The 21,992-nt window shown below is 48.7% G+C and overlaps 2 protein-coding genes and 6 non-coding genes across 11 annotated transcripts; 6 read left to right on the top strand and 2 right to left on the bottom strand.

Annotated features, from left to right (window-relative positions):
* The first annotated feature begins 227 nt into the window (after positions 1–227).
* Positions 228–299, top strand: TRNAE-CUC (transfer RNA glutamic acid (anticodon CUC)). The gene has a single exon. It is a non-coding gene; the product is annotated as a tRNA-Glu (tRNA).
* Positions 300–1,498: 1,199 nt separating this feature from the next.
* Positions 1,499–4,552, top strand: HES7 (hes family bHLH transcription factor 7). Its single transcript, XM_035134786.2, has 4 exons — positions 1,499–1,597; positions 1,936–2,031; positions 2,816–2,894; positions 4,078–4,552. Exons 1-4 carry the CDS (start codon positions 1,550–1,552, stop codon positions 4,530–4,532), a joined length of 678 nt encoding a protein of 225 aa, XP_034990677.2. The 5' UTR covers positions 1,499–1,549; the 3' UTR covers positions 4,533–4,552.
* A 1,912-nt stretch (positions 4,553–6,464) lies between these two features.
* On the top strand, positions 6,465–6,535 carry TRNAG-GCC (transfer RNA glycine (anticodon GCC)). Its single transcript has one exon. It is a non-coding gene; the product is annotated as a tRNA-Gly (tRNA).
* Positions 6,536–7,087: 552 nt separating this feature from the next.
* On the bottom strand, positions 7,088–7,161 carry TRNAT-AGU (transfer RNA threonine (anticodon AGU)). Its single transcript has one exon. It is a non-coding gene; the product is annotated as a tRNA-Thr (tRNA).
* Positions 7,162–7,677: 516 nt separating this feature from the next.
* On the top strand, positions 7,678–7,749 carry TRNAA-CGC (transfer RNA alanine (anticodon CGC)). The gene has a single exon. It is a non-coding gene; the product is annotated as a tRNA-Ala (tRNA).
* Positions 7,750–8,341: 592 nt separating this feature from the next.
* TRNAS-UGA (transfer RNA serine (anticodon UGA)) lies at positions 8,342–8,423 on the bottom strand. Its single transcript has one exon. It is a non-coding gene; the product is annotated as a tRNA-Ser (tRNA).
* A 569-nt stretch (positions 8,424–8,992) lies between these two features.
* TMEM107 (transmembrane protein 107) lies at positions 8,993–20,010 on the top strand. 4 transcript variants are annotated; one of them, XM_035137207.2, is made up of 6 exons: positions 8,993–9,033; positions 10,279–10,397; positions 11,999–12,066; positions 15,110–15,210; positions 15,756–15,852; positions 19,390–20,010. In XM_035137207.2, the coding sequence occupies exons 2-6, from the start codon at positions 10,296–10,298 to the stop codon at positions 19,457–19,459; spliced, it is 438 nt and encodes a 145-aa protein (XP_034993098.1). In that variant the 5' UTR covers positions 8,993–9,033; positions 10,279–10,295; the 3' UTR covers positions 19,460–20,010. The 4 variants fall into 4 exon arrangements, with proteins under 4 accessions (XP_034993098.1, XP_060137866.1, XP_034993096.2 ...); XM_060281883.1 differs by having other exon boundaries at positions 9,014–9,020; XM_035137205.2 differs by lacking the exons at positions 8,993–9,033; positions 15,756–15,852 and adding exons at positions 9,170–9,477; positions 16,535–16,631.
* Positions 13,774–13,844, top strand: TRNAG-GCC (transfer RNA glycine (anticodon GCC)). Its single transcript has one exon. It is a non-coding gene; the product is annotated as a tRNA-Gly (tRNA).
* Positions 20,011–21,992: the final 1,982 nt, after the last annotated feature.

Below are 21,992 nucleotides of genomic sequence, written 5' to 3'. Positions count from 1 at the left end.
ATTTAGAGTCCCATGCCCATCAGCCCCAACAAAAGGCTGTTTCAGGTGGCTTTATTCTGTGTGCTCTGTAGAATATTGCGGGCTGCCTTCGGTGGGTTCTGCCTATAAAAAGGGGCATATAAATTGTACAATGTAATATAAACAAGCAAACAGATAAACAAAGAAACAGAACAAAACAAATCAGACAGCTAGGTTGAGACCCACCCGGTTGCAGAAAAGAGTCAAATTCCCTGGTGGTCTAGTGGTTAGGATTCGGCGCTCTCACCGCCGCGGCCCGGGTTCGATTCCCGGTCAGGGAAGGTGTTTTGCAAGAATGTGTTTTGCACTGCCTTAAAAATGAACTGGGTGCAGGTTTTGCCCAAATATATATGCTTTATGTTTGAAAATCGGTTTCTTCTGAGAACCAGTGTGGCACAGCAGTTACAGTGTTGGACTAGAATGCAAAAGCTGTAAATATGGTGAGTTTTGCGCGTGCGTTTAGAGTCATATAATCGTAGGACATTGGAGCCCATCTCACCCAGTCCCTTGCTGAGGGCAGGATGCGACCCTTAGCACCTCTGGCAGATGGTTGTCTAAACTCTGCCTCTTGGTTTAGCTAGGATTAAAGTGGGGAGGAGGAGGAGAACCACCTTGAGGTCCTTGGAGGTGGGATCTAAGTGTAAGGAAAGGAAAGGCAACGGAAGAAAGGAAATCCTACTCAGAGGAGACCCACTGAACAAAACCAACTTAAGTCGGTTGATTTCATTGGGTATGCAGAGAACATGACTTAGAACGCACGGTGTCTTTATAAAGTGTATAAATAGACTCTCTGAATATAAAATGCTTGTGGATGCCATGAAAACGAAGCATGGACTCTCCTTCCTTGGAGGTTTTTTAATTTCCACCAAGATTTTCGCCGTCCATCAGGAATCCTTTAGTTGTGATTCTGGCATTGTAGGGGGTTGGACTAGACGGCCCCTGGGGGTCCCCTCCAACTCTTGAATATCAGGGCAAGCCCCTTGATCGCCTGGTCGTTGTTGGAAGAAGCGCTGGCACACACACACACACACACACACACACACACACACACACACACACACACACACACAAACTTCCTCAAAGTGGTTCCCATCTCCTTTCCCTGGGTGCCTGCTAGCTTTTCACTAGCAGCAGGATTTTAAAGATATAATGATGATGACTCCTCTTCTCTCCAGCTCAGAAACAATAAGGAGATGAGGAGGAGAATCTCACCCACTTTCCCTCCCCCCCCACTCCTAGGAGCGGCTGAAGTTGCAAGTGTGCGCGACACGCTCCATCTCCCAGGATGGAAGAGGAAGATCAAAGCGAGGATGGAGGTGCGAACTTTCCTTTCAGGAGGGAGGATTGGGGGGTGCCGGGATGCGGGGGAGGGTGGGCGTGGGAGGGGCGGGAAGAGAGGATATAAAAGGGACCCCGGTGCCTTTGAAGACCGGGAAAGGAGAGAGGGGATTCTTGTTTCTTTCGCGGTCCACAAGCCAAGAGCCAGCGCGCAGGAGAGACCAGCCCTCCATCCTCTTGGCTCCTGCCAGTTATGACCACCATGACAAGCCAGAAGTGGGAGCGCAAAGACGAGAAGAAGGTACCAGTTGCATCCCGGGCTGGCGGGCTGGCACGTGGGCCCCGCGAGGGCAGGATTCTGCTCTCAACTCCCCTCTCGGTGGAGAGGCTTGCTTCTTCTCCCTGCCTGGCAGCAGGGGGGTTGGAGGAATGGATGACCCTCGGGGGGTCCCTTCTTCCAACTCTGCCCCCACCAGAAGCCGGGAGCTCAGAGCAGAATCGGGCCCTCCCTCGGCGTGGGAATCCGCTTTTCTGTTTCAAAAGCTCTCTCTGTTCTCTTTCCCTCGCCCCGCCACGCCTCTCCTCCTTCCCCACCGCCTGGCCTTCCCCGCCTGCCCCACAACCTCTCTCTCTCTGTAGCTGCTGAAGCCCTTGATGGAGAAGAGGCGCAGGGACAGGATGAATCAAAGCCTCGACCGGCTCCGGGTCTTGCTTTTCGAAGCCACCCAGGACGAGGTAAGGGCGAGAGGCCCCCATCTCCCCTCTCTCCGGCTGCTTACATGCAGCACATTTAAAAAAGCACCCGCTCAAGGAAGCCTGGGAACTGTAGTTCGTACTGGGTGCTGGAAATTGTAGTTCTGCGAGTGGGGGGGGGGGACGATGGTTCCCAGGATTCTTTGGGAAGGGGAGTGGGGTGGAAATGTGATGTGAATGCAGGGTTTGGGTTTGTTGTTGCTGCTGCTGGAGGCATCCCGAGAAACAATGGAGTGCGCCTCCTGGGGTGATGCCAAACTGCTGCGTTGCGGCACCGAAGTGACCTTCCTGGGACGCAAGCCTGGGCAGTGTGCCTGGAGGTCCCGGACTGCCCAGATGTGGTCCGAAGGAAAACAGAGCAAGAAGTTTGGCAGCATCTTGGCTGCAGGAGTTGCCGGAAGGAGGCGCACGAGGCTCCGTCCAACAGTTTTAGGGACTCCACTCCGGATTTGTGTAGTAGGGTTTACTCCTGGAGCCTTTTCTTCTCCTGAAGATATCCTGCAATGCTGCGGAAGTTTGGCCTGGAGCCTGCCTTTCGCACGTCCCTAACCCACCAAGAGTTTGAGACCCACTGGTGGCTGCCCTCACCTGGTTTAGCCAGCTAGTTGAAGCCTACTTCTCTTGATGCCCGCCTCCCGTTTCTAGAGCCCCCAACCTCCCCCCCCCGCAAATCAAACAAAGAATATTTTATTTTCATTCCTACTTTCCTTCCCCGTTTTTTCTCCCACCCTCTTCTTTTGTCTTGTTTTTTTTTCTCCCCCTGCAGAGACTTAAAAACCCCAAAGTGGAAAAGGCAGAAATTTTGCAAAAAACAGTCCAGTTTTTGAAGACACAGCCTTTATCAGGTATAACGTTTCTTGTATCGTTGTTTATTACTTTTATTATTGTTGTTACTTTAGAAAACAACCCTCCAAATAATTGTAAAGGATTTTTTGGGAAAGGGAGCAAGGGATTTAGGTGTGGAATAACAATCTCCCCAGCCCCCAGGTTTTTTTTGAAACAGGTTTAACTTCCTAGTAGTTGAATTTGCCCCGAGGAGGCCCCTAGGCAGTCGAAATCTCGAGAGTCCCCCTCGCAAATCATCTTGAAGCTTCTACTCGGCTTGATTGTCATTTTCTTTCAAGATCAAATCAATATTATTTTGATCCATCGTCGCAGGGCCCCTAAAAGGCGTGGGGCCCATAAACCGGCGCCTCCTGTGCCTATTTGGTAATCTGGCACCCATTAAGGTTGTCAAGCGATCTGCACATCAGGCATTTAAAGCACCACCCTTTCCCCAAGGAATCCTGGGAACTGTAGTTTGCAAAGGGTGCTGGGATTTTTTGTTGGGGGGGGGTGAAGCCATGTGCTTTAAATGCATGGTATGTCAGTCAACTCCATGTTTCAAAAAACCTTTGGCTGTGAGGCACACCAGCTAGATCCATTGGGCCCTGCCATAATCTGATGTTTTGAACTACAGCTGCCAATAAATCCATTGGAGAAAATATTTCCCCGGCACAAAGGTGTAGCAATATGCCCTCTCCTGAATTTCAGCTTCCTGCCTAACTGTTTAAGGCACAGGTACCGTGAGGAAACAGGTCCCCAGCACCGGGAAAACCTCTTGGAAATCCTTTATAATGTATGTGCATATTTTAATGGGTCTCTGGGCCTCCCTTCTGCATCACTCTCCAAGGTGGTTCACATTTCCAGTGTGGCTGTTGAGCAGGGGCTGTAGCTCAGTGGCAGAATATCTGCCTTACATGCAGAAGGTCCTGAGTTCGAATTCCAGGTACGGCTGGGAGAGGAGTTATTGCTGGAAACCCTGGAATGCTGTTGCCAGCCACTACTAAATTAGATGGACCGTTGGCACAAAGCCTTTTGCTATATTCCTAGTGTTCTGTAAAATAACCTGTCTTTAGGCAACCCTGCCAATCTGGGTCCCTGAGAGGGGTGCTTGCAAGTTGCCCAGCGGATCTCTAAACTGTTGTCATTTCTCTCTCTCTCTCTGTGTCTCTCTTTATTCCACCCTTCTTGCTGCATATACCACAGAGACCAAGCACAAAGAAGACGCCCTCCTGCAAAGGTACCACAGCGGCTACAGGGAGTGCCTCACCCAAGCCACCCACTTCCTCCGGGCCAGCCCGGGCATCTGCACGGGGAAGAAGGCCTACCTGATGGAGCACATCTGCCACTGCATGGAGAAGATCACAGCCAGCCCACAGAGGGAAGTCCACCGGCCGCCCCCGGCCGCCCCCAGCTACGAGCTGCAGCAGCGGTACAGCCCAGATGCCTTCGCCGGGTGCAGCCCTCCCCTCGGCGGCTCCCCCTACGTCCTGCACCCGCCTTCCTCCACCTACCCGGCCAGCCAAGGACTCCAGGCCCGCCTCGGCGGATCGGCCCAGCAGGGCAGCTGCACCAGGTCGCAGCAGAACAAACTCTCGGAAACACGGAACTCCTCGCCGCAGTCCCCGCAGGCGCTGAACGTGTGGAGGCCCTGGCCTTGAAGGGCCCTCCCCCTTCTAAAATCCCCTTGCAAATTTATATTAGATTCTCTATATATTGTATATTATGGGTTTTATGTTGTCAATTTTTTTTTTTAATGGGGCCTCTCTTTTCTGGGGTGGTGGTAGATTCCTCCCCCCTTTCCCTGTACTGATGGACAAAGAATGCCCTTTGGCATCTCATCATTAGGCCTAATAATAGAGTTGGAAAGGGACCCCAAGGGTCATCTAGCTCAACCCGCTGCGATGCAATGAACCTGGACTATAAGTGTGGAATTGTATGCCTGGAGTAGCCTAATCCAGCAATGGGGTGGTGGTGGGAATCGGTGAGGTGTTTTCTTTCCCTTAAGATTTTCTTGACTGCTGAATTTATGTATATTCCCTAGAGTGGAGGGCTGCTTTTCTTTTTTTAAAGAAACCCAAGGCAGAATATTTCTGGATCCTGGCTTGATTTTTAAATAAATGGTTTTCTCTCTGATACCAAAAAAAGGAAGAAAAAAAAGTGTGTAAAAGATGTGGCTTCATTTTCTATGTAGGGCCTGTGTTTTAATATTGAAGAATGTCCTGGTCTTATCTCCTGCTTTAATAATAGTAATTAATAATAATAATAAAGGTAAAAGGTCCATTAGGTCCAGTCGTGACCGACTCTGGGGTTGCACGCTCATCTCGCATTATTGGCCGAGGGAGCCGGCGTATAGCTTCCAGGTCATGTGGCCAGCATAACAAAGCCGCTTCTGGCAAACCAGAGCAGCACATGGAAACTCCGTTTACCTTCCCGCTGTAGCGGTTCCTATTTATCTACTTGCATTTTGACGTGCTTTCGAACTGCTAGGTTGGCAGGAGCTGGGACTGAGCAACGGGAGCTCACGTCGTCGCAGGGATTCAAACCGCCAACCTTCTGATCAGCAAGCCCTAGGCTCAGTGGTTTAGCCCACAGCGCCACCTGGGTCCCTAATAATAATAATAATAATAATAATAATAATAATAATACGTAATTTTATTATTTGTACCCCACCCACTCTGGGCGGCTTCCAACAAATTATAAATGCATCATAAAACATCAAACATTTAAACTTCCCAATACATCCATGCACTGAGCGGTGCAAAGAGTCCACCCCACATATCACCAACGCCACAAAATGAATTAAGTGCAATGCATTCTCCGTGGAATCAGCTCACCAACCTTTCGCCTTCCAGCACCACACAGTCAAGGGCTGATGGGAGTTGTAGTGATGGCTGCAGTAGTCTCTGGGAAATTCCCCAAAGGGAGAGGGTTAGTGGTGGTGGAGAGGCGCTGTGGACTTAACAGATGCTGTTGGACTCCAAGTTCCATCAGCCCAGGCCAGCATGATGGGAGTTGTAGTCCATCAACATCTTGATGTGGGGTGGTGGTGGCACCAGTTCCTTATGGCAGAGTTATAGTCTCTGCTCGCAAAAACTAAGGCTAGTTGAGAGGGTCAGCCACACAGGGATTCAAAAACATGCACAGAATCTCATTTCTGAACTGCTGAAAGGCTTCATGCTTTTAGACTCTGTCCTGAGATCCATCCAGTCAGAGCTTTTGTGCAAAAGACATACATTTAGGATTAAAAATGGCTGAATCCAGGGATTTGTGCACTGCACCTGAACCAAGCCGAGTTCACAGCCCTCCCAGGCAAACTCCTCTTTCTGGATACCCCGAATTATCTTGAGGTCACAATTATGGGTGGCAGGTGGGTGAGGCGGGAGCCATTCTGTTGCTTGTTGCTTAAAACAGGGAAACGTTCGCCAGTGTGTATGGCAGGCCACCCAGAGATCCACCCTGTAGATCCAGATCCACTTTCTGCCCACTCCTTCACATGCTCAGCAGCTCAAAACGCGGGATACAGCTGTGAACTGTTGCAGACGGCGAGAGCAATCTTATAGATGCTTCGGGAAAAACTTTTCCTGCGAAAGGCATTGGTGGTTCAGTGGTAGAATTCTCGCCTGCCACGCGGGAGGCCCGGGTTCGATTCCCGGCCAATGCAACTTGCATTTTTTTTTCCTTTCTCAGTTTCTTTTTCTGTCCCCAAAATATTTTCCCACGGCCACAGTCCCAACCTTGCATTATTTTCCTCGCCGAGTAGCCCCAAGAAAAGTGTGCATCGCAGGCAAATTCCTTTCTTTTAGCTCTCTTGGTTTGAATCCTGGTTATGTTTCCTTTTCTTAAAAGCTCAACAACTGTCTGGATGAAGAAGGGGATTTAAAAATTCTTAGTCGATTTCTCCACTCAGCTTCAGGCGCCCGTCAAAGCAGAGTCAGAAGTTGTTGTTGTTGTTTTTGGGGGGAGAGGGCAATTCAAACAGAGCTCAGCCGAGCAGACAAACAGAAAACAAAACCCTTTCGCTGTTTTTCTTGCAAAACGGCCGTGCAATAGCAAGCGATGTGAAAGGAAGGTTAGAAAGTATGAAATGCTGTTGAGTTTTGTTTTGTTTTTGCCTGCACGCCATGCTTTTTAAACTTTGCTTGTTTTAAAGCAGTATAATTTGGGATATTGGGGAGGTTTGGAACGGGAGAGGTAAAAAAAGAAGAAAAAAAAAAGGCACCGCTGGGATTCGAACCCAGGATCTCCTGTTTACTAGACAGGCGCTTTAACCAACTAAGCCACGGCGCCACTTGGCAAACGGGCTGCCCACTCTGTAATCTCACTATGTATAGATGCAAACAAAACAAGACAAGACAAAAAAAAACCCAGTTCGGCTCTTTTCAAAAGGAGGCAGTCGCTGGACGGCTGGAAACTCTTAAAAGCGACATCGGGCAGAGGAAGAATTATTTACGTGTTCTCATTTACGTGGAAAACTATTGCGTAGAACTAAAGGGCTACAAACGTGCAATGCATCGTTGCAAGATGGCCATTTTGTGCACGCACAACACGATCCTGCCCAGGGAGCTCTGTACTTGCTCAGGGACCTGGGCCTCCTCTCCGCCTTTTGCTGGTTAAAAGAAATGATTTCTTGACGCAAATGTGGAGGAAGCGGGTTGGAAGGGGCGGGCGGCGGATATAAGAATTAAAAGCATCGCTACGGTAGTTCCTCTGCTTTGTGTAAAGGGCAGATCATATGTCGATTGCAATGACGGCTGCCGATTGTCAGTACAAAGAGGCGCCAGCGGAAGCTACAAGCGGCCGGAGGGGGATGTAGCTCAGTGGTAGAGCGCGTGCTTCGCATGTACGAGGCCCCGGGTTCAATCCCCGGCATCTCCAGGTGTTTTTGCTGGCGCTCAAACAATAAGCGTAATTTAAAAAAATTAAAGGCAGGGGAGCTGCTTCTCCTTCCACAACAAGCGCAGTCTTTTCCAAACATCACGCAGCTCTAAGTTTGGGGACTTACGCGGTTTGCAATTATCTGATGAAGTGTGCATGCACACGAAAGCTCATACCAAAATAAAAACTTAGTTGGTCTTTAAGGTGCTACTGAATGAATTTTTTTATTATATTATGCGGTTTGCAATGAGATGCCAGATGCTAGAAATAATCCAGCAAACAAGCCGGTTGTGTGTGATGAATCTCTAGGGCCGGAGTTTTTCCCCTTTTCTTTTTCTTTTTTATTTTGCTCTCTCTGTATGTTTGTCCTACTGCGTGAAATGGGTGGGGGCAGTGACACCCGTTTATATAATCTAGCAAAATGCCATGAAAAAACACACCCTTTTTCAATCACCTGCGAAAATGAGAGCGGAAACGTGGGCAGCGAATTAGCATCGCCGCACATGTTGGTAGTCTACTCTTCCAGAGGGAGAGGAGAAAGACGAGCGGTATAAATTGGATTCTGCTAGCAAAAACCCGCACAAAATAAGCACGCTGTGAGCAGGATTCGAACCTACGCAGGGAGTCCCCATTGGATTTCAAGTCCAACGCCTTAACCACTCGGCCATCACAGCTCCATATAACCGCTGCTATTACCATATCCAAAAGTAGATAATCGGTCTTGGGAAGAAAATTAGTTGGATCGCCTTTTCCCATTTCTTTCTTTCTTTCTTTTAGACAAGTTTTGCAAGGAAAAAAAATGAGCTGCTATGGTTTGTAAAATGTCTAAGCAAAGGGGAAAGCAGCTGCAAATAAAAATGATTACAAATGTTCAGACGCTGGCATTTTCCTGCCTTTCATATTATCCCCAGGGGCCTGGGCCATTGGGGGTCCATAGAGGAGGGGGGAATAAGAATGAAGGACTTGGCTGCTTTGCAATGCAGCATCATGCTTCATTTCATCCCCCTTTGGATATGTGAGTGGTTTTTAAGCTCCTGCCCTAAATCTATCACATATATTCGTAGTCGCGGCGGCGGCGGCGGCGGGGGAAACCGATTTTTTACCGAGCGGGTCCCAGAAAAGCTGGTGAGAACAATACGGCAAGTAAAGGGTTAAGCCGACAGGCCTTTGCCCTCGGGCAAAATGGCCGGTTAAGACTCGCCCGGGATCCCAAGCTCTCGCGATGGGAAAAAGAAGCTTCGAGGCTTCCGAAGCGGTTGTCAGGGGCAACGGTGAGGCCTAACGGTGAGGCCCTAAGCCCGAGGGGCGGTATGCGCGGCGCTCGCGTATATCGAGCTTGGGGCCAAAATGGTTGGCGGGAGACGGGGGTGCAGTGGGGGGAGGCTTTACATCGTTGTTGTAGGCGAAATTTGGGGGGGGGGCTAGATCTGCTCTGTCGTTTTTCAAATCCATTGTTTGAGGCGGGATTAAGAGCGCATGCGCATTTGTGCCTGCCATGGGGCGAGGGTCGTGCGACCCTCTTTGCACCTCTTTTGGTGTCTGATTAATTAAGGAGGTGGTGGTGGGGGAAAGCTTATGACCTCTTTCTGGTGCAAGCAGGGCGGACCCCTCACCCTCCCACCCCAACATTACTTTTTAAAGGATTTTAGATTGCTGGTAAAAGTTTTGCCGCTTTTAAAATACAGTTTTACGTGCAATAAAAGATGCTGCCTGAATGTTTTTGGCCAGGTACTTTTTAAAAAATTAAAAACCGCATAGAACTGATCTTAGGGAAAAACACCTATGTTTTCATGGTGGTTGGTGAAAAACTGGTTTTGTTTGCTGTATTGCAGCAAGCCCATATTTTATTGTCATTTGCTGCAATTGATGTTTGTGGATCTAATTTGGACCATTTTAGTGCTTAACATTCGCTCTGTTCACAGATGGACGTATTAAATCGGGGACGAGTGGGCAGAAAATGCATTGCCCTCCCAGATGCTTGTGGACTCCAGCTCCCAGCATCCCTGAACATTGGCTATGCTGGCTGGGACTGATGGGAATTGGAGTCCGGCCACATCTGGAGGGTACATGTTGGCTACCCCTGTTCTGCATGGTGGGGTCAAACAAGGGATGAGACCTTTCTTTTTGCCGAAGAATGAATGAATTGATTTATTTCGGCACTCTCTTTTGCTAAACCCGTATTTTCTTCACTTAGCACGCAAACTGTAGAACCTGCTCCCACAAGAGACAGTGACGGCCATCGTATTGGATGGCTTTGAAAGAGGATTGGACAAATTTGTGGAGGATTCTAAAGCTAACAGTGGCTACTAGTTATGAAGGCTTTCTGCCTCTGAACAGGGTCTTGCTTGCGGGTTTCCTATAGGCATCTGGTTAGCCATTGTCAGAAATAGACGCTGGACTAAGTACCCCCCCCCAACCCCCCATCACACACACACACACACACACACACACACACACTGGCCTGATTCAGCAGCCAGGCTCTTGGGTTCCCACTAATGTTCCTGCCTCTCTCTTGTCTTTTACTGCCAGGATTTCTCACCTTTTGGATGCTGGGAGAGACAATGCCTTTGGTCACCGGACTGGTTCCCTCACGATTCCTCACCCTCACGGCCCATTTGGTCATCGTCATCACCATCTTCTGGTCCAGGGTGAGAAACTCCATCCCTTCCCCTTCTCAACGTACTCCTATTTCTTTTTTTAATGGTGTGACGGGCCTTATGCTTTCCAAAGAAGAGCTTCTGTCTCCCACAAGTAAGCGTCAACAAAAAAATAAGACCCCAGTTCCAGCCTTTGCCCAAGACGGGCAGTTTGCCTGGCGCTGTTAAATATGGCCTTCTGAGAGCAAATGCCTCGCGGGGATGGGGCAGGAATGCGATTTTAGTTCAAGGCTTGGTGGGTGGGATAGAGATTATATTGTTGGCCCTCATAGATGGCATGCGAGGAGGGTGGGGTGCCCAGTGTTTGTGTGCTGATCCCCTTAAGAGGCACACTGGGGCTTGATTACCAGATGTCCCCGTTTACCGGGGACAGTCCCCAGATTTACAAATCAGTCTCCATACAAAATCCATGGAAGTTTAAAAGTGGCCCCACGTTCATTGAAAGAAAATCTGGTAACCTTAGGTGGGAGAGGCGAGATAGGAGTTTGCTCTTTCCCCTGGCAACCCAGCGCATTTCTTAAGTGGGTGCCACGCCACACTTTGAGAACCTTTGCTGGAGAGCAGCCATTCCCAACCTGGTGCCCATCACAGGGCCATGCTAGATGGAGCCAAGGATTTATTAAAAAGGTGAAGGGACCCCTGACAGTTAAGTGGGTCATGTGGTCAGCATGACTAAGCCGCTTCTGACGAAGCCAGAGCAGTGCACAGAAACGCCGTTTACCTTCCTGCCAGAGCGGTACCTATTTATCTACTTGCACTGTGTGCTTTCAAACTGCTAGGTTGACAGGAGCTGGGACCAAACAACGGGAGCTCACCCTGTTGCCGGTATTCGAACCGCCGACCTTTCGATCTGCAAACCCGAGCGGCACAGTGGTTTAACCCACAGCGCCACCTGCATCCTATTGACTTATTAATATTTATTAAATTTTTATACCACTCTTCATCCGAAGGTCACAGGGCGGTTCGTGGCATAAAAATACGAAATGAAAACACATAATACATAATATTTTGGGAGTTCTGGTCCAAAACATCTAGCTGCTCTAGAAAGAAAGGGATTCTGGGAAGCAAGAAACCTGGACCTCTTTCAAGTACTGCGAGGGAATGCCGTTGTCACTCCCACCACATGTGAGGTGTTGTAGGGAACAGCCTAGCATTTGGATCGCACAATAATTCTGCTGACCTCTCTTGATCTTTTCATGCCTCTGAATGTTCTTCTTCTTCAGGTACCTCTATCTCTTGCCACAGAAGCACAGGGTGAGAGCCAGTGTGGGCGTAGTAGTTAGAGTGTTGGACTAGGATCTGGGGGGGGGGGCAGGGTTCAAATCCTCACTTGGCCATGAAGCCCACTGGGTGACCTTGGGCCAGTCCTGGTCTCTGAACCTAACTTGCAGGGTTGTTGGGAGGATAATGTGGGGAAAACTATGTGCACCTTGGAGGAAAGGTGGGATATAAATGCAAATAAATACAAAATAGATAAAGCATAATGGAACCAGTGCAGTAGTAAAGAGGTGATGAGGCTACTGCTACCTTGTTATATTGTGATGGGTGAATGCATGGCCCAAACAGTGGCTTCTCTGTCTTCTGCAATCCAGGAAAACAATGTCCGCGCTTCCCTGCCTCTCCAGTGCACCCAGGAGGAGTTTGAGAACCAAGACACAGAGTAAGTGCTCTGCCTGGGACTTTTTCTGCTACAGCCCTTCTCTGGGTGCTTCTGCTGCTCTTTTTTAAAAAAATGCTTTTAAAAAGGTTTTTGGTTGCAGTGGCCATAACTTGAAACAGGCTCCCAAGAGAAATACGCTGATTTATTTTTGTAGGCTTTTCCAGAACATGTATTTAAAATAAGGACTTGAATACTGCTGCATCTTTTAAAGCTTGTTCATAAGAATATTATTAATAGTAATCTATTACTTATACCCCAACCATCTGACTGGGTTGCCCCAGTTGTTAGGTTTTCAGTTTATCTGAGTGTTGCTTTGCTCTGTTTTATTTGTAAGGCACTTAGATTGTTTTCAGAAAGATGGGATATAAGTATTAGGAAAATATGTATATTAACAGCCCCTAAAAACAAGCTGATAAAGACAGAAAAATATGTGTTCCCCGCCATCCTCTGCCCTGTTCCTTTTGGCTACCTAATAACTACCTAATCGCCTGGAAACGATGCCTTATGAGGAACGGCTTAGGGAGCTGGGTATGTTTAGCCTGGAGAAGAGAAGGTTAAGGGGTGATATGATAGCCATGTTCAAATATATGAAAGGATGTCATATAGAGGAGGGAGAAAGATTGTTTTCTGTTGCTCCAGAGAAGCAGACACGGAGCAATGGATTCAAACTACAAGAAAGAAGATTCCACCTAAACATTAGGAAGAACTTCCTGACAGTAAGAGCTGTTCGACAGTGGAATTTGCTACCAAGGAGTGTGGTGGAGTCTCCTTCTTTGGAGGTCTTTAAGCAGAGGCTTGACAGCCATATGTCAAGAATGCTTTGATGGTGTTTCCAACTCTACGATTCTATGGTTCTATGATTCTATGATTTATGGTCTGAAAGGTTTCCTTTTAAAATGTGTATTTATGAATCTGTGCTTGCAAGGTATGTGCTCTCTCTCTCTCTCTCTCTCTCTCTCTCTCTCTCTTTCTCTCCCCTCACATTGCTGTTTCATGCTGAGAGTGCTGATGTCTCCCCCAGCTCCTCCTGTTTTTCATCATCTAGCAACGCCAGCATCGGATGACGCTGATGCTGTATTTATTTATACCCTGCCCTTTTCAGATTATAAACAAGAACCGCTAAAAATGTAGAAAAGGTAATCATTAAGGACACCGATAGAATTAAGACCATATACATATTAAAAATCTGTTTAAAACATACAATGAAAACAGCACGGGCACCAGATAATGGCATCTCTCTTGTCACGCGAAAGGGTTGGGAGCGCTTGCTGTCTTCGCAGCAGATGTGGCCACTGCTCCACCTAGCTGACGGCAGCCGTAAATCCAGGTTTAGATTAAAGCCCTGAAAGCGGGGTGGGGATGGCGTGCGAAGAGAAGGAGCAGGATTGTTGCCGGAGCAGATTATAGGCTGCTTCCTCTCATCCGAGGACTGACAAAGTTGGCCACTGATCAGTCTGTTGCCTCTGCTGTCCATGCTGATGGGGCTTTAAATGTGCACTTGAGGGAAAGGCTTCTGCTTTTTAAAAAAAAAGAAAAAAAAGATGGAGGGTTAAAAAAAAAGGCAGGCAAACAAGGCGGGCCAAATATAATTTTTTGCAGTGGGAAATTCCAGACAATTAGCCTTTAAGAGGAGCTTGTGTTTGCCTAGGGCTCTAACGTCCTTCATACTTGGCATATTTGCTAAGAAATTCCAGGCCTGATCGTATTGCATTGGTGGTTCAGTGGTAGAATTCTCGCCTGCCACGCGGGAGGCCCGGGTTCGATTCCCGGCCAATGCATGACGCCATAATTTTATAAACCTCTATCCTACCCCTCTTTTACTGCCTGCTTTCTACTTAACAAGTCCCAAATCATCCATGACCATTGCGCAGGCTGGCTGGGACTGATAGGAAGGTGTGGTCCAAGCAACAGTCAGAGGCCTCAGGTCCCCCACCCCTGGCTTTGTGGCTTGTCTTTTCTCTCTCTTTGTGGAGGAATGACTGCTGGGAGGAGCGCCTGAACAGGGCTGCCTTCAGATGTCTTCTAAAAGTCTGGTAGATGTTTTTCTCTTTGACATCTGGTGGGAGGGCGTTCCACAGGGCGGGTGCCACTACCGAGAAGGCCCTCTGCCTGGTTCCCTGTCACTTGGCTTCTCGCAGCGAGGGAAACGCCAGAAGGCCCTTGGCGTTGGACCTCAGTGTCTGGGCAGAACGATGGGGGTGGAGACGCTCCTTCAGGTATACTGGACCGAGGCCATTTAGGGCTTTAAAGGTCAGCACCAACACTTTGAATTGTGCTCGGAAACGTACTGGGAGTCAATGTAGGTCTTTCAGGACCAGTGTTATATGGTCTCGGCGGCCACTCCCAGTCCCCCATCTGGCTGCCGCATTCTGGATTAGTTGTAGTTTCCGGGTCACCACATAGAGCGCATTGCAGTAGTCCAAGCGAGAGATAACTAGAGCATGCACCACTCTGGCGAGACAGTCTGCGGGCAGGGAGGGTCTCATCCTGCGTACCAGATGGAGCTGGTAGACAGGCGCCCTGGACACAGAATTGACCTACGCCTCCATGGACAGCTGTGAGTCCAAAATGACTCCCAGGCTGTGCACCTGGTCCTTCAGGGGCACGGCTACCCTGTTCAGGACCAGGGAGTCCTCCACAACAGCCACAACAGGCGCTGTAACCTTCCAGTAGTTTGACTTCACCGCCAAAGGGGGCAGTCCTCCATTGTCTCCCAAGACAGACAGATTCCACCAACAAATAGTGTGTTGTGTGTCTGTGTGTCTGTGTGTGTGCGAGAGAGAGAGAGAGAGAATGAATTGGGGAGCTGGATGGGGAGAGAGAGACTGATTACTGTAATTGGGCTCAGGAAGGAATTTCAGGTTTTCTAGAGACACAAGACCAGGGATAGGCAACCTTGGCTCTCCAGATGTTTTGGAACTACAACTCCCACTGGCCCTGTTAGCTAGGGATCATGGGAGTTGTAGTTCCAAAACATCTGGAGAGCCAAGGTTGCCTCTGCCTGCACAAGACGTAACCCTCCCTGTGGTTTTCCTCCCTTCAGGATGGTGGTTGCCCTGTCGGTGACGCTCGGGCTTTTTGCAGTGGAGTTGGCTGGCTTTCTCTCTGGAGTGTCCATGTTCAACAATGTGCAGAGCCTCCTCTGTATCCTTTGAAAATGGGATAGACTGGGCGTAGGTTACGTGGGGTGGGTGGCAGAGGGAAGCCACAGAGAGGGCAACTTGGACTCATCAGACCTGCAAAGAGAGGGAGCCGAACCTGAGAGCTGAAAGAAGAACTGGACACTGATGCCCACATTATCTCGTGCCTGTGCAGGTGGGCATCGGAAGGTGCTGGGGCCCATTGGATGCCCGCTCCTGGCTGCTTTGCCAAAGCACTTACGCCTCAGTCCCTCAGGCAGCGTTCTTCAGCCTTGCGTCCCCAGATGTCGTAGGACTACAAAGCCCATCACCCCTGGCCCACTTTTCTAAGCTAGCAGTGGATGATGGGAGTTGTAGTCCTACAGCCCCTGGGTAATCAGGGTTGAAGAACACTGGTAGGCAGTTCCCGCATGGGGGCGGGAGGTTCTGGGTTGTCGCCGTCCCCTCTGTAGGCCAGCCCTGATGCCCCACAGCTGCCCCAGGAGGGCTTGAGGAGTCCCTGCCCTTCATGCGTTGTTGCTCCCTGACTGAGCCTCCTTTCTGCTCCAGCCACAGGCGCCCACGCCTCTGCCGCCGTTACGTTGCTCTTCTTCCTCTTTGAACAGTGGGACAGCGGCCTGTACTGGTGGATCTTTGTTTTCTGCAGGTCAGTCGAGACGGCGGCCACCTCTGGTGGCAGAGCTTTGCAAGGCAAGGAGCAGAAGAAATGCGGAAGCTGGGGGGGGGGCTGCATTGGCCAGGAATGGCCGGCATTTCTACTCCAGAGAAAGTAACTGGGTTCAAAGTGGAGAAGGGTGTCTTGGGATTTTTGTGGCCTCTGTAGGATCGACGTCCCTGCCCCTAGAAGGGGCACCCACTGCTATTGTATTCATTAAAATACACCAGCTGGTGGCCCGCCAGATGTTGCTGAACTACAACTCCCATCATCCTTGGTCGTGGACTGATGGGAGTTGTAGTTCAGCAGCACCCGGTGGTCAACGGTTTCTCACAATCGAATTATATCTGGCCTGATCTGTCCCCTGAAGGAGCCTTCAAAATTACTAATAAGCATTGTAAATGCCTTTGGTATCTTGGATTGCCGCGGCTCGTGACTATTGGGGGGTGGGTCTCTGTGACCTAAATCACATTTGATCCAGCAAATGCTCAGAGGGGGAGTGGCTGATCTCTCATCTTTGGTGTCCGGGTGGTTTCTTCTCTCTCCCAGTTCACCCCCAGGCTCAAAATGTCTGGCACCTTTCTGTGCCAAGCGGCTCATGTGGTCATGTGGAGCTGCCGGCTACTGCAGGCCTCACTTTGCAACGCCAGTTTCCCTGACTGCTCCCCACTAGCTTTGGCTGCCCACAGCAGTGCCTCCATCTGCCTCTCCTTTTTCGTCTTTGAGCGCTGGGAGACGGTCACTTACTGGTACATCACGGGCTTCTGCAGGTAGACTCTTAGTTCTGTATGTGTGGATTCTTTTTTTCCGCGTATAAGACACCCCCATGTATAAGACGGCCCCTATTTTGGGGGACTAAATTTAAAGAAAATGAGGGGAGATGGCCCAAAGTTGTTGAGCTTTTTTTAGGGGGTTGGCAAAGTGGGCAGCTGCTACCCCCACGCCACTGCGGGTGGGAAAGCTCCCTAGAGTGTGGGTCACCAACCAGCGCACAGCTCTTCCCCCCCCCCAGGCTACTATCTGTGTATAGGACCCCAGTTTTTTAACATGATTTTTGACATACAACGAAACTGCCTGTTGGAAGATTCGGGGCAGATAGAATGAATTCCTTCACGCAGCACAGAGTTAAACTGTGGAACTCCCTCCCACAGGAGACAGTGGTGTTCATCAGCTTTAAAAGAGGATGAGACAAATTCATCGAGGAGAGGGCTATTGATGGCTAATAGCCAGGATGGCTACGCTCTTGTCTCCACAGCTGGAGGCAGCAATGCTTCTGAATATCAGCTGCTAGAAACCTCAGGAGGGGAGAGGGATATAATAATAATAACAACAATAACAACAACAATAATAATTTATTATTTATACCTCACCCATCTGGCTGGGTTTCCCCAGCCACCTCTGGGCGGCTCCCAACAGAATATTAATAATAAAAAACCTACAACATCAAACATCTTGTGCTCAGATGCTGCTGGTGGGCTTCCCAAGGCATTTAGTTGGCCACCGTGAGAATGGGATGCTGGACTAGATGGGCAGTAGGCCCTTCCTATGTTTTCTTTCTTTCTTTTTAAAATTATTTTGATTTTACATATACATACATACATACATACATTTGTTGTTTAGTCGTTTAGTCGTGTCCGACTCTTCGTGACCCCATGGACCATAGCACGCCAGGCACTCCTGTCTTGCACTGCCTCCCGCAGTTTGGTCAAACTCATGTTCGTAGCTTCGAGAACACTGTCCAACCATCTCGTCCTCTGTCTTCCCCTTCTCCTAGTGCCCTCAATCTTTCCCAACATCAGGGTCTTTTCCAAGGATTCTTCTCTTCTCATGAGGTGGCCAAAGTATTGGAGCCTCAGCTTCACGATCTGTCCTTCCAGGGAGCACTCAGGGCTGATTTCCTTAAGAATGGATAGGTTTGATCTTCTTGCAGTCCATGGGACTCTCAAGAGTCTCCTCCAGCACCATAATTCAAAAGCATCAATTCTTCGGCGATCAGCCTTCTTTATGGTCCAGCTCTCACTTCCATACATCACTACTGGGAAAACCATAGCTTTAACTATACGGACCTTTGTCGGCAAGGTGATGTCTCTGCTTTTTAAGATGCTGTCTAGGTTTGTCATTGCTTTTCTCCCAAGAAGCAGGCGTCTTTTAATTTCGTGACTGCTGTCACCATCTGCAGTGATCAAGGAGCCCAAGAAAGTAAAATCTCTCACTGCCTCCATTTCTTCCCCTTCTATTTGCCAGGAGGTGATGGGACCAGTGGCCATGATCTTAGTTTTTTTGATGTTGAGCTTCAGACCATATTTTGTGCTCTCCTCTTTCACCCTCTTTAAAAGGTTCTTTAATTCCTCCTCGCTTTCTGCCATCAAGGTTGTGTCATCTGCATATCTGAGGTTGTTGATATTTCTTCCGGCAATCTTAATTCCGGCTTGGGATTCATCTAGTCCAGCCTTTCGCATGATGAATTCTGCATATAAGTTAAATAAGCAGGGAGACAATATACAACCTTGTCGTACTCCTTTCCCAATTTTGAACCAATCAGTTGTTCCATATCCAGTTCTAACTGTAGTTTCTTGTCCCACATAGAGATTTCTCAGGAGACAGATGAGGTGATCAGGCACTCCCATTTCTTTAAGAACTTGCCATAGTTTGCTGTGGTCGACACAGTCAAAGGCTTTTGCATAGTCAATGAAGCAGAAGTAGATGTTTTTCTGGAACTCTCTAGCTTTCTCCATAATCCAGCGCATGTTTGCTATTTGGTCTCTGGTTCCTCTGCCCTTTCGAAATCCAGCTTGCACTTCTGGGAGTTCTCGGTCCACATACTGCCTAAGCCTGCCTTGTAGAATTTTAAGCATAACCTTGCTAGCGTGTGAAATGAGCGCAATTGTGCGGTAGTTGGAGCATTCTTTGGCACTGCCCTTCTTTGGAATTGGGATGTAGACTGATCTTCTCCAATCCTCTGGCCATTGCTGAGTTTTCCAAACTTGCTGGCATATTGGGTGTAGCACCTTAACAGCATCATCTTTTAAAATTTTAAATAGTTCGGCTGGAATATCATCACTTCCACTAGCCTTGTTATTAGCAGTGCTTTCTAAGGCCCATTTGACTTCACTCTCCAAGATGTCTGGCTCAAGGTCAGCAACCACACTACCTGGGGTGTACGAGGTGTATGTACCTGGGGTGTACATACATACATACACACATCAAATAATCAGAATATTTAAAAAAAAGAAAAAGCATATGAAGCAATGAAAAAGAAAGAAATGAAAAAAGCCTCAAAAACAAGCATTTTCAAATACAATTCTTCATAGAGAGTGCAAGCCACCTTTTTGCAACTTTTGGCTTGACTCCTTGATTCCTAACATGATTCCTAACATGTTAGAAGCCTTCCTATGTTTTCCTATGTGCGTGTGTTTCACATGTTTGCGAGTCTTTTCCCCAGCTGATGTTTTTCTTTCTCTAGGAAGGGGGAAGCCCTTCTCCTTAGCACTGACCCCCCCCTCTCTGTCTGTCTTCACCCCCTGACAGCGCCTTGCCTGCCACTGTGGAGATACTGCTTTTCATCTCAGTCTTGGGCTTGAAGAAGAAGCCCCTGTGAAGCCGCCTGCCACCACCCCCACCCCCCGCCGGAGGAGACGTTTGTTGGGGGCGACTCCAGATGGGCAAGAAAACCAACTGAGGCTGAGCAGAGCCAAGCTGCGCTGGCACAGTGAAATAGAGACTGAGCACAATTGGGGAGAACGAGTAGGATGAACAAGCTCTGACCCTCCCTGGTGCCGCATTGCCAGCCGCCACCCACAGCTCCAGCAACACAGATCTGTCTCCTGCGCTGCGCGCTGCCTCCCCCCAGCGGCAATCGTGGTAACAGCGCCCTGTCGCCGCACAAAGCCACAGCGTTTAGTCACACGTGCTTTTTCCAGCCTCCGTTCATGCACCTGCAGTGCCAAAATGCCGCCTTCGGAAGAAGTGGCGAAGTCCGAGCCTCTAGCCCAATGGGCCGCCCTGCAAAAGGGACTAGGGGGGGGCATAACGGGTGTGCGCGTGTGTGTAAAATTTATTCAGGACATTTGATTGTAGTTAGATAATGCTGTATGAGATTTATTACACTTTTTTTTACCTGAATAAAATAGCATCCTTCTTATAAATTCGCCACTTGGATTGCGGTTGTTAAAGTAGTGTTGATGAAGTCTGCTGGTTTATGTAGATCAGCTGGGGCTGAAAACATTTGGAGAGCCGCAGGTTGGGGGGAAGGTGATGTCGACTCTCATCTTCCCCTCCTTGCATTGGCTGCTATGGCCAAGTTAAATTAGTCTATGAATCTAGAGCCCTTTAATAGCTGCGTAGTTCAATTCCAAGGAGGAGGATGATGATAATAGTAGTAGTAGTAGTAGTAGTAGTAATAATAATAATAATTTATTTATACCCCGCCCATCTGGCTGGGTTTCCCCAGCCACTCTCGGCAGCTTCCAACAAAATAATAAAAATACGATAAAACATCTGACATTAAAAGCTTCCCTAAACAGCTTGTGAAATCTAGCTTGCTCCAGATAACCTTGTGGGCCAAATGTTGTCATTCTCCTGCTTCTAAGCTCTTGCAGCTCCCCCACAGCCTCTCCTTTCTCACTGGACCCCATTTTGCTTCTGCTGAGACTTCATTTCCAGGCCTGTGGGAAAGCTGGCGAGGACAATGGATAATGGACTGGACTGGGCCATGGAGACTGGAGCTCAAATTCTTGCCCAGCCATGAAGTTCACTGGTTGGGCAATCCTGGGCCAGTTGGGGCATTTCAGGATAATGCCAGAAGGCTCTTATGAGGATGCAATAGGTCAAGCCTCCCTTTTTCTGCTGCAAAGACCCTGGAAGAAGGCTGGGAGACTAAATTGAATTATTACATTTATATACCCTATTTAGCTGCCAAGGAGATCAAGGTGTCATACTTGGCTCTCCTCCCTGTTTCATCCTTACAACAACCCTGTGAGGTAGGTTATGACAAATATGTTGACGATGACTATTCTTTTTGCAATAACTTCACGAGGGTGGGGCGGGGGCTTGTAGTGTGTTGTGCTAGATCGGGGGTCAGCAAACTTTTTCAGCAGGGGGCCCGTCCACTGTCCCTCAGAGCTTGTGGGGGGCTGGACTATATTGGGGGGGGGGAGGAGAACGAATTCATATGCCCCACAAATAACCCAGAGATGCATTTTAAATAAAAGGACACATTCTACTCATGTGAAAACATGCTGCTTCCTGGACCATCTGTTGGCTGGATTGAGAAGGCAATTGGGCCAGATCCGGCCCCCGGGGCTTAGTTTGCCTACCCATGTGCTAGACGCTGCGTGGTTTTTAACCAGGGGTCAGCAAACTTTTTCAGCAGGGGGCCGGTCCACTGTCCCTCAGACCTTGTGGGGGGCTGGACTATATTTTGAAAAAAATTATGAACGAATTCCTATGCCCCACAAATAACCCAGAGATGCATTTTAAATAAAAGCACATATTCTACTCATGTAAAAACAGCAGGCAGGCCCCACAAATAACCCAGAGATGCATTTTAAATAAAAGGACACATTCTACTCATGTAAAAACATGCTGATTCCTGGACCGTCTGCGGGCCGGGTTTAGAAGGCGATTGGGCCACATCCGGCCCCCGGGCCTTAGTTTGGGGTCCCCTGTTTTTAACTGTGTTTTAATGGCTTCTTTTATTGCAATGCATTTAATTGTTTTACAGCTTGGTGTTCCATAGAATTGAAACTGCAGTGCAATGCAATATAGTAATAACAGAAGCAGGACAGGACATGGGGCTTCAATGTGCAGGGCATGTGTGGAGCCTGCCGTCTCTCACACAACACTGGTAGCTAACATGGTGCCCTCCCTTAGCGCTGGTCATGTTGGGGAGTAAGAATGCCATGCCAGTTCCGGGTAGTGGTTAGAGTGCTGGACTAGGACCTGGGAGGCCTGGGTTCAAATCCCCGCTTGGTCATGAAGCTCACTGGGTGACTTTGGGCCCGTTACTGCCTCTCTCAGCCTAACCTACCTCACAGGGTTGTTGTGTGCGGATTAAATGAGGAGGAGGAGGAGAACTGTGCACGCCACCTCCTTGGAATAAAAGGTGGGTTATAAATGCAATAAATGAAAAT

The sequence above is a fragment of the Zootoca vivipara genome, chromosome 13, assembly GCF_963506605.1.
Source record: "Zootoca vivipara chromosome 13, rZooViv1.1, whole genome shotgun sequence".
Taxonomy (NCBI): Eukaryota; Metazoa; Chordata; class Lepidosauria; order Squamata; family Lacertidae; genus Zootoca; species Zootoca vivipara.
Note: the sequence above shows the minus strand (reverse complement) of the source record. Positions and strands in the feature narration are given on the sequence as shown.

What these genes read in the sequence shown, in the direction of transcription:
- HES7 (XM_035134786.2), top strand. Translation starts at nt 1,550, where the DNA reads ATGACCACCATGACAAGCCAGAAGTGGGAGCGCAAAGACGAGAAGAAG. An exon ending in AGCGCAAAGACGAGAAGAAG is followed by an intron (nt 1,598 to 1,935) that starts GTACCAGTTGCA and finishes CTCTCTCTGTAG; the next exon opens with CTGCTGAAGCCCTTGATGGA. An exon ending in TCGAAGCCACCCAGGACGAG is followed by an intron (nt 2,032 to 2,815) that starts GTAAGGGCGAGA and finishes CTCCCCCTGCAG; the next exon opens with AGACTTAAAAACCCCAAAGT.
- TMEM107 (XM_035137205.2), top strand. Translation starts at nt 9,453, where the DNA reads ATGCTGCCTGAATGTTTTTGGCCAG. An exon ending in GCCTGAATGTTTTTGGCCAG is followed by an intron (nt 9,478 to 10,278) that starts GTACTTTTTAAA and finishes TTTTACTGCCAG; the next exon opens with GATTTCTCACCTTTTGGATG. An exon ending in TACATCACGGGCTTCTGCAG is followed by an intron (nt 16,632 to 19,389) that starts GTAGACTCTTAG and finishes ACCCCCTGACAG; the next exon opens with CGCCTTGCCTGCCACTGTGG.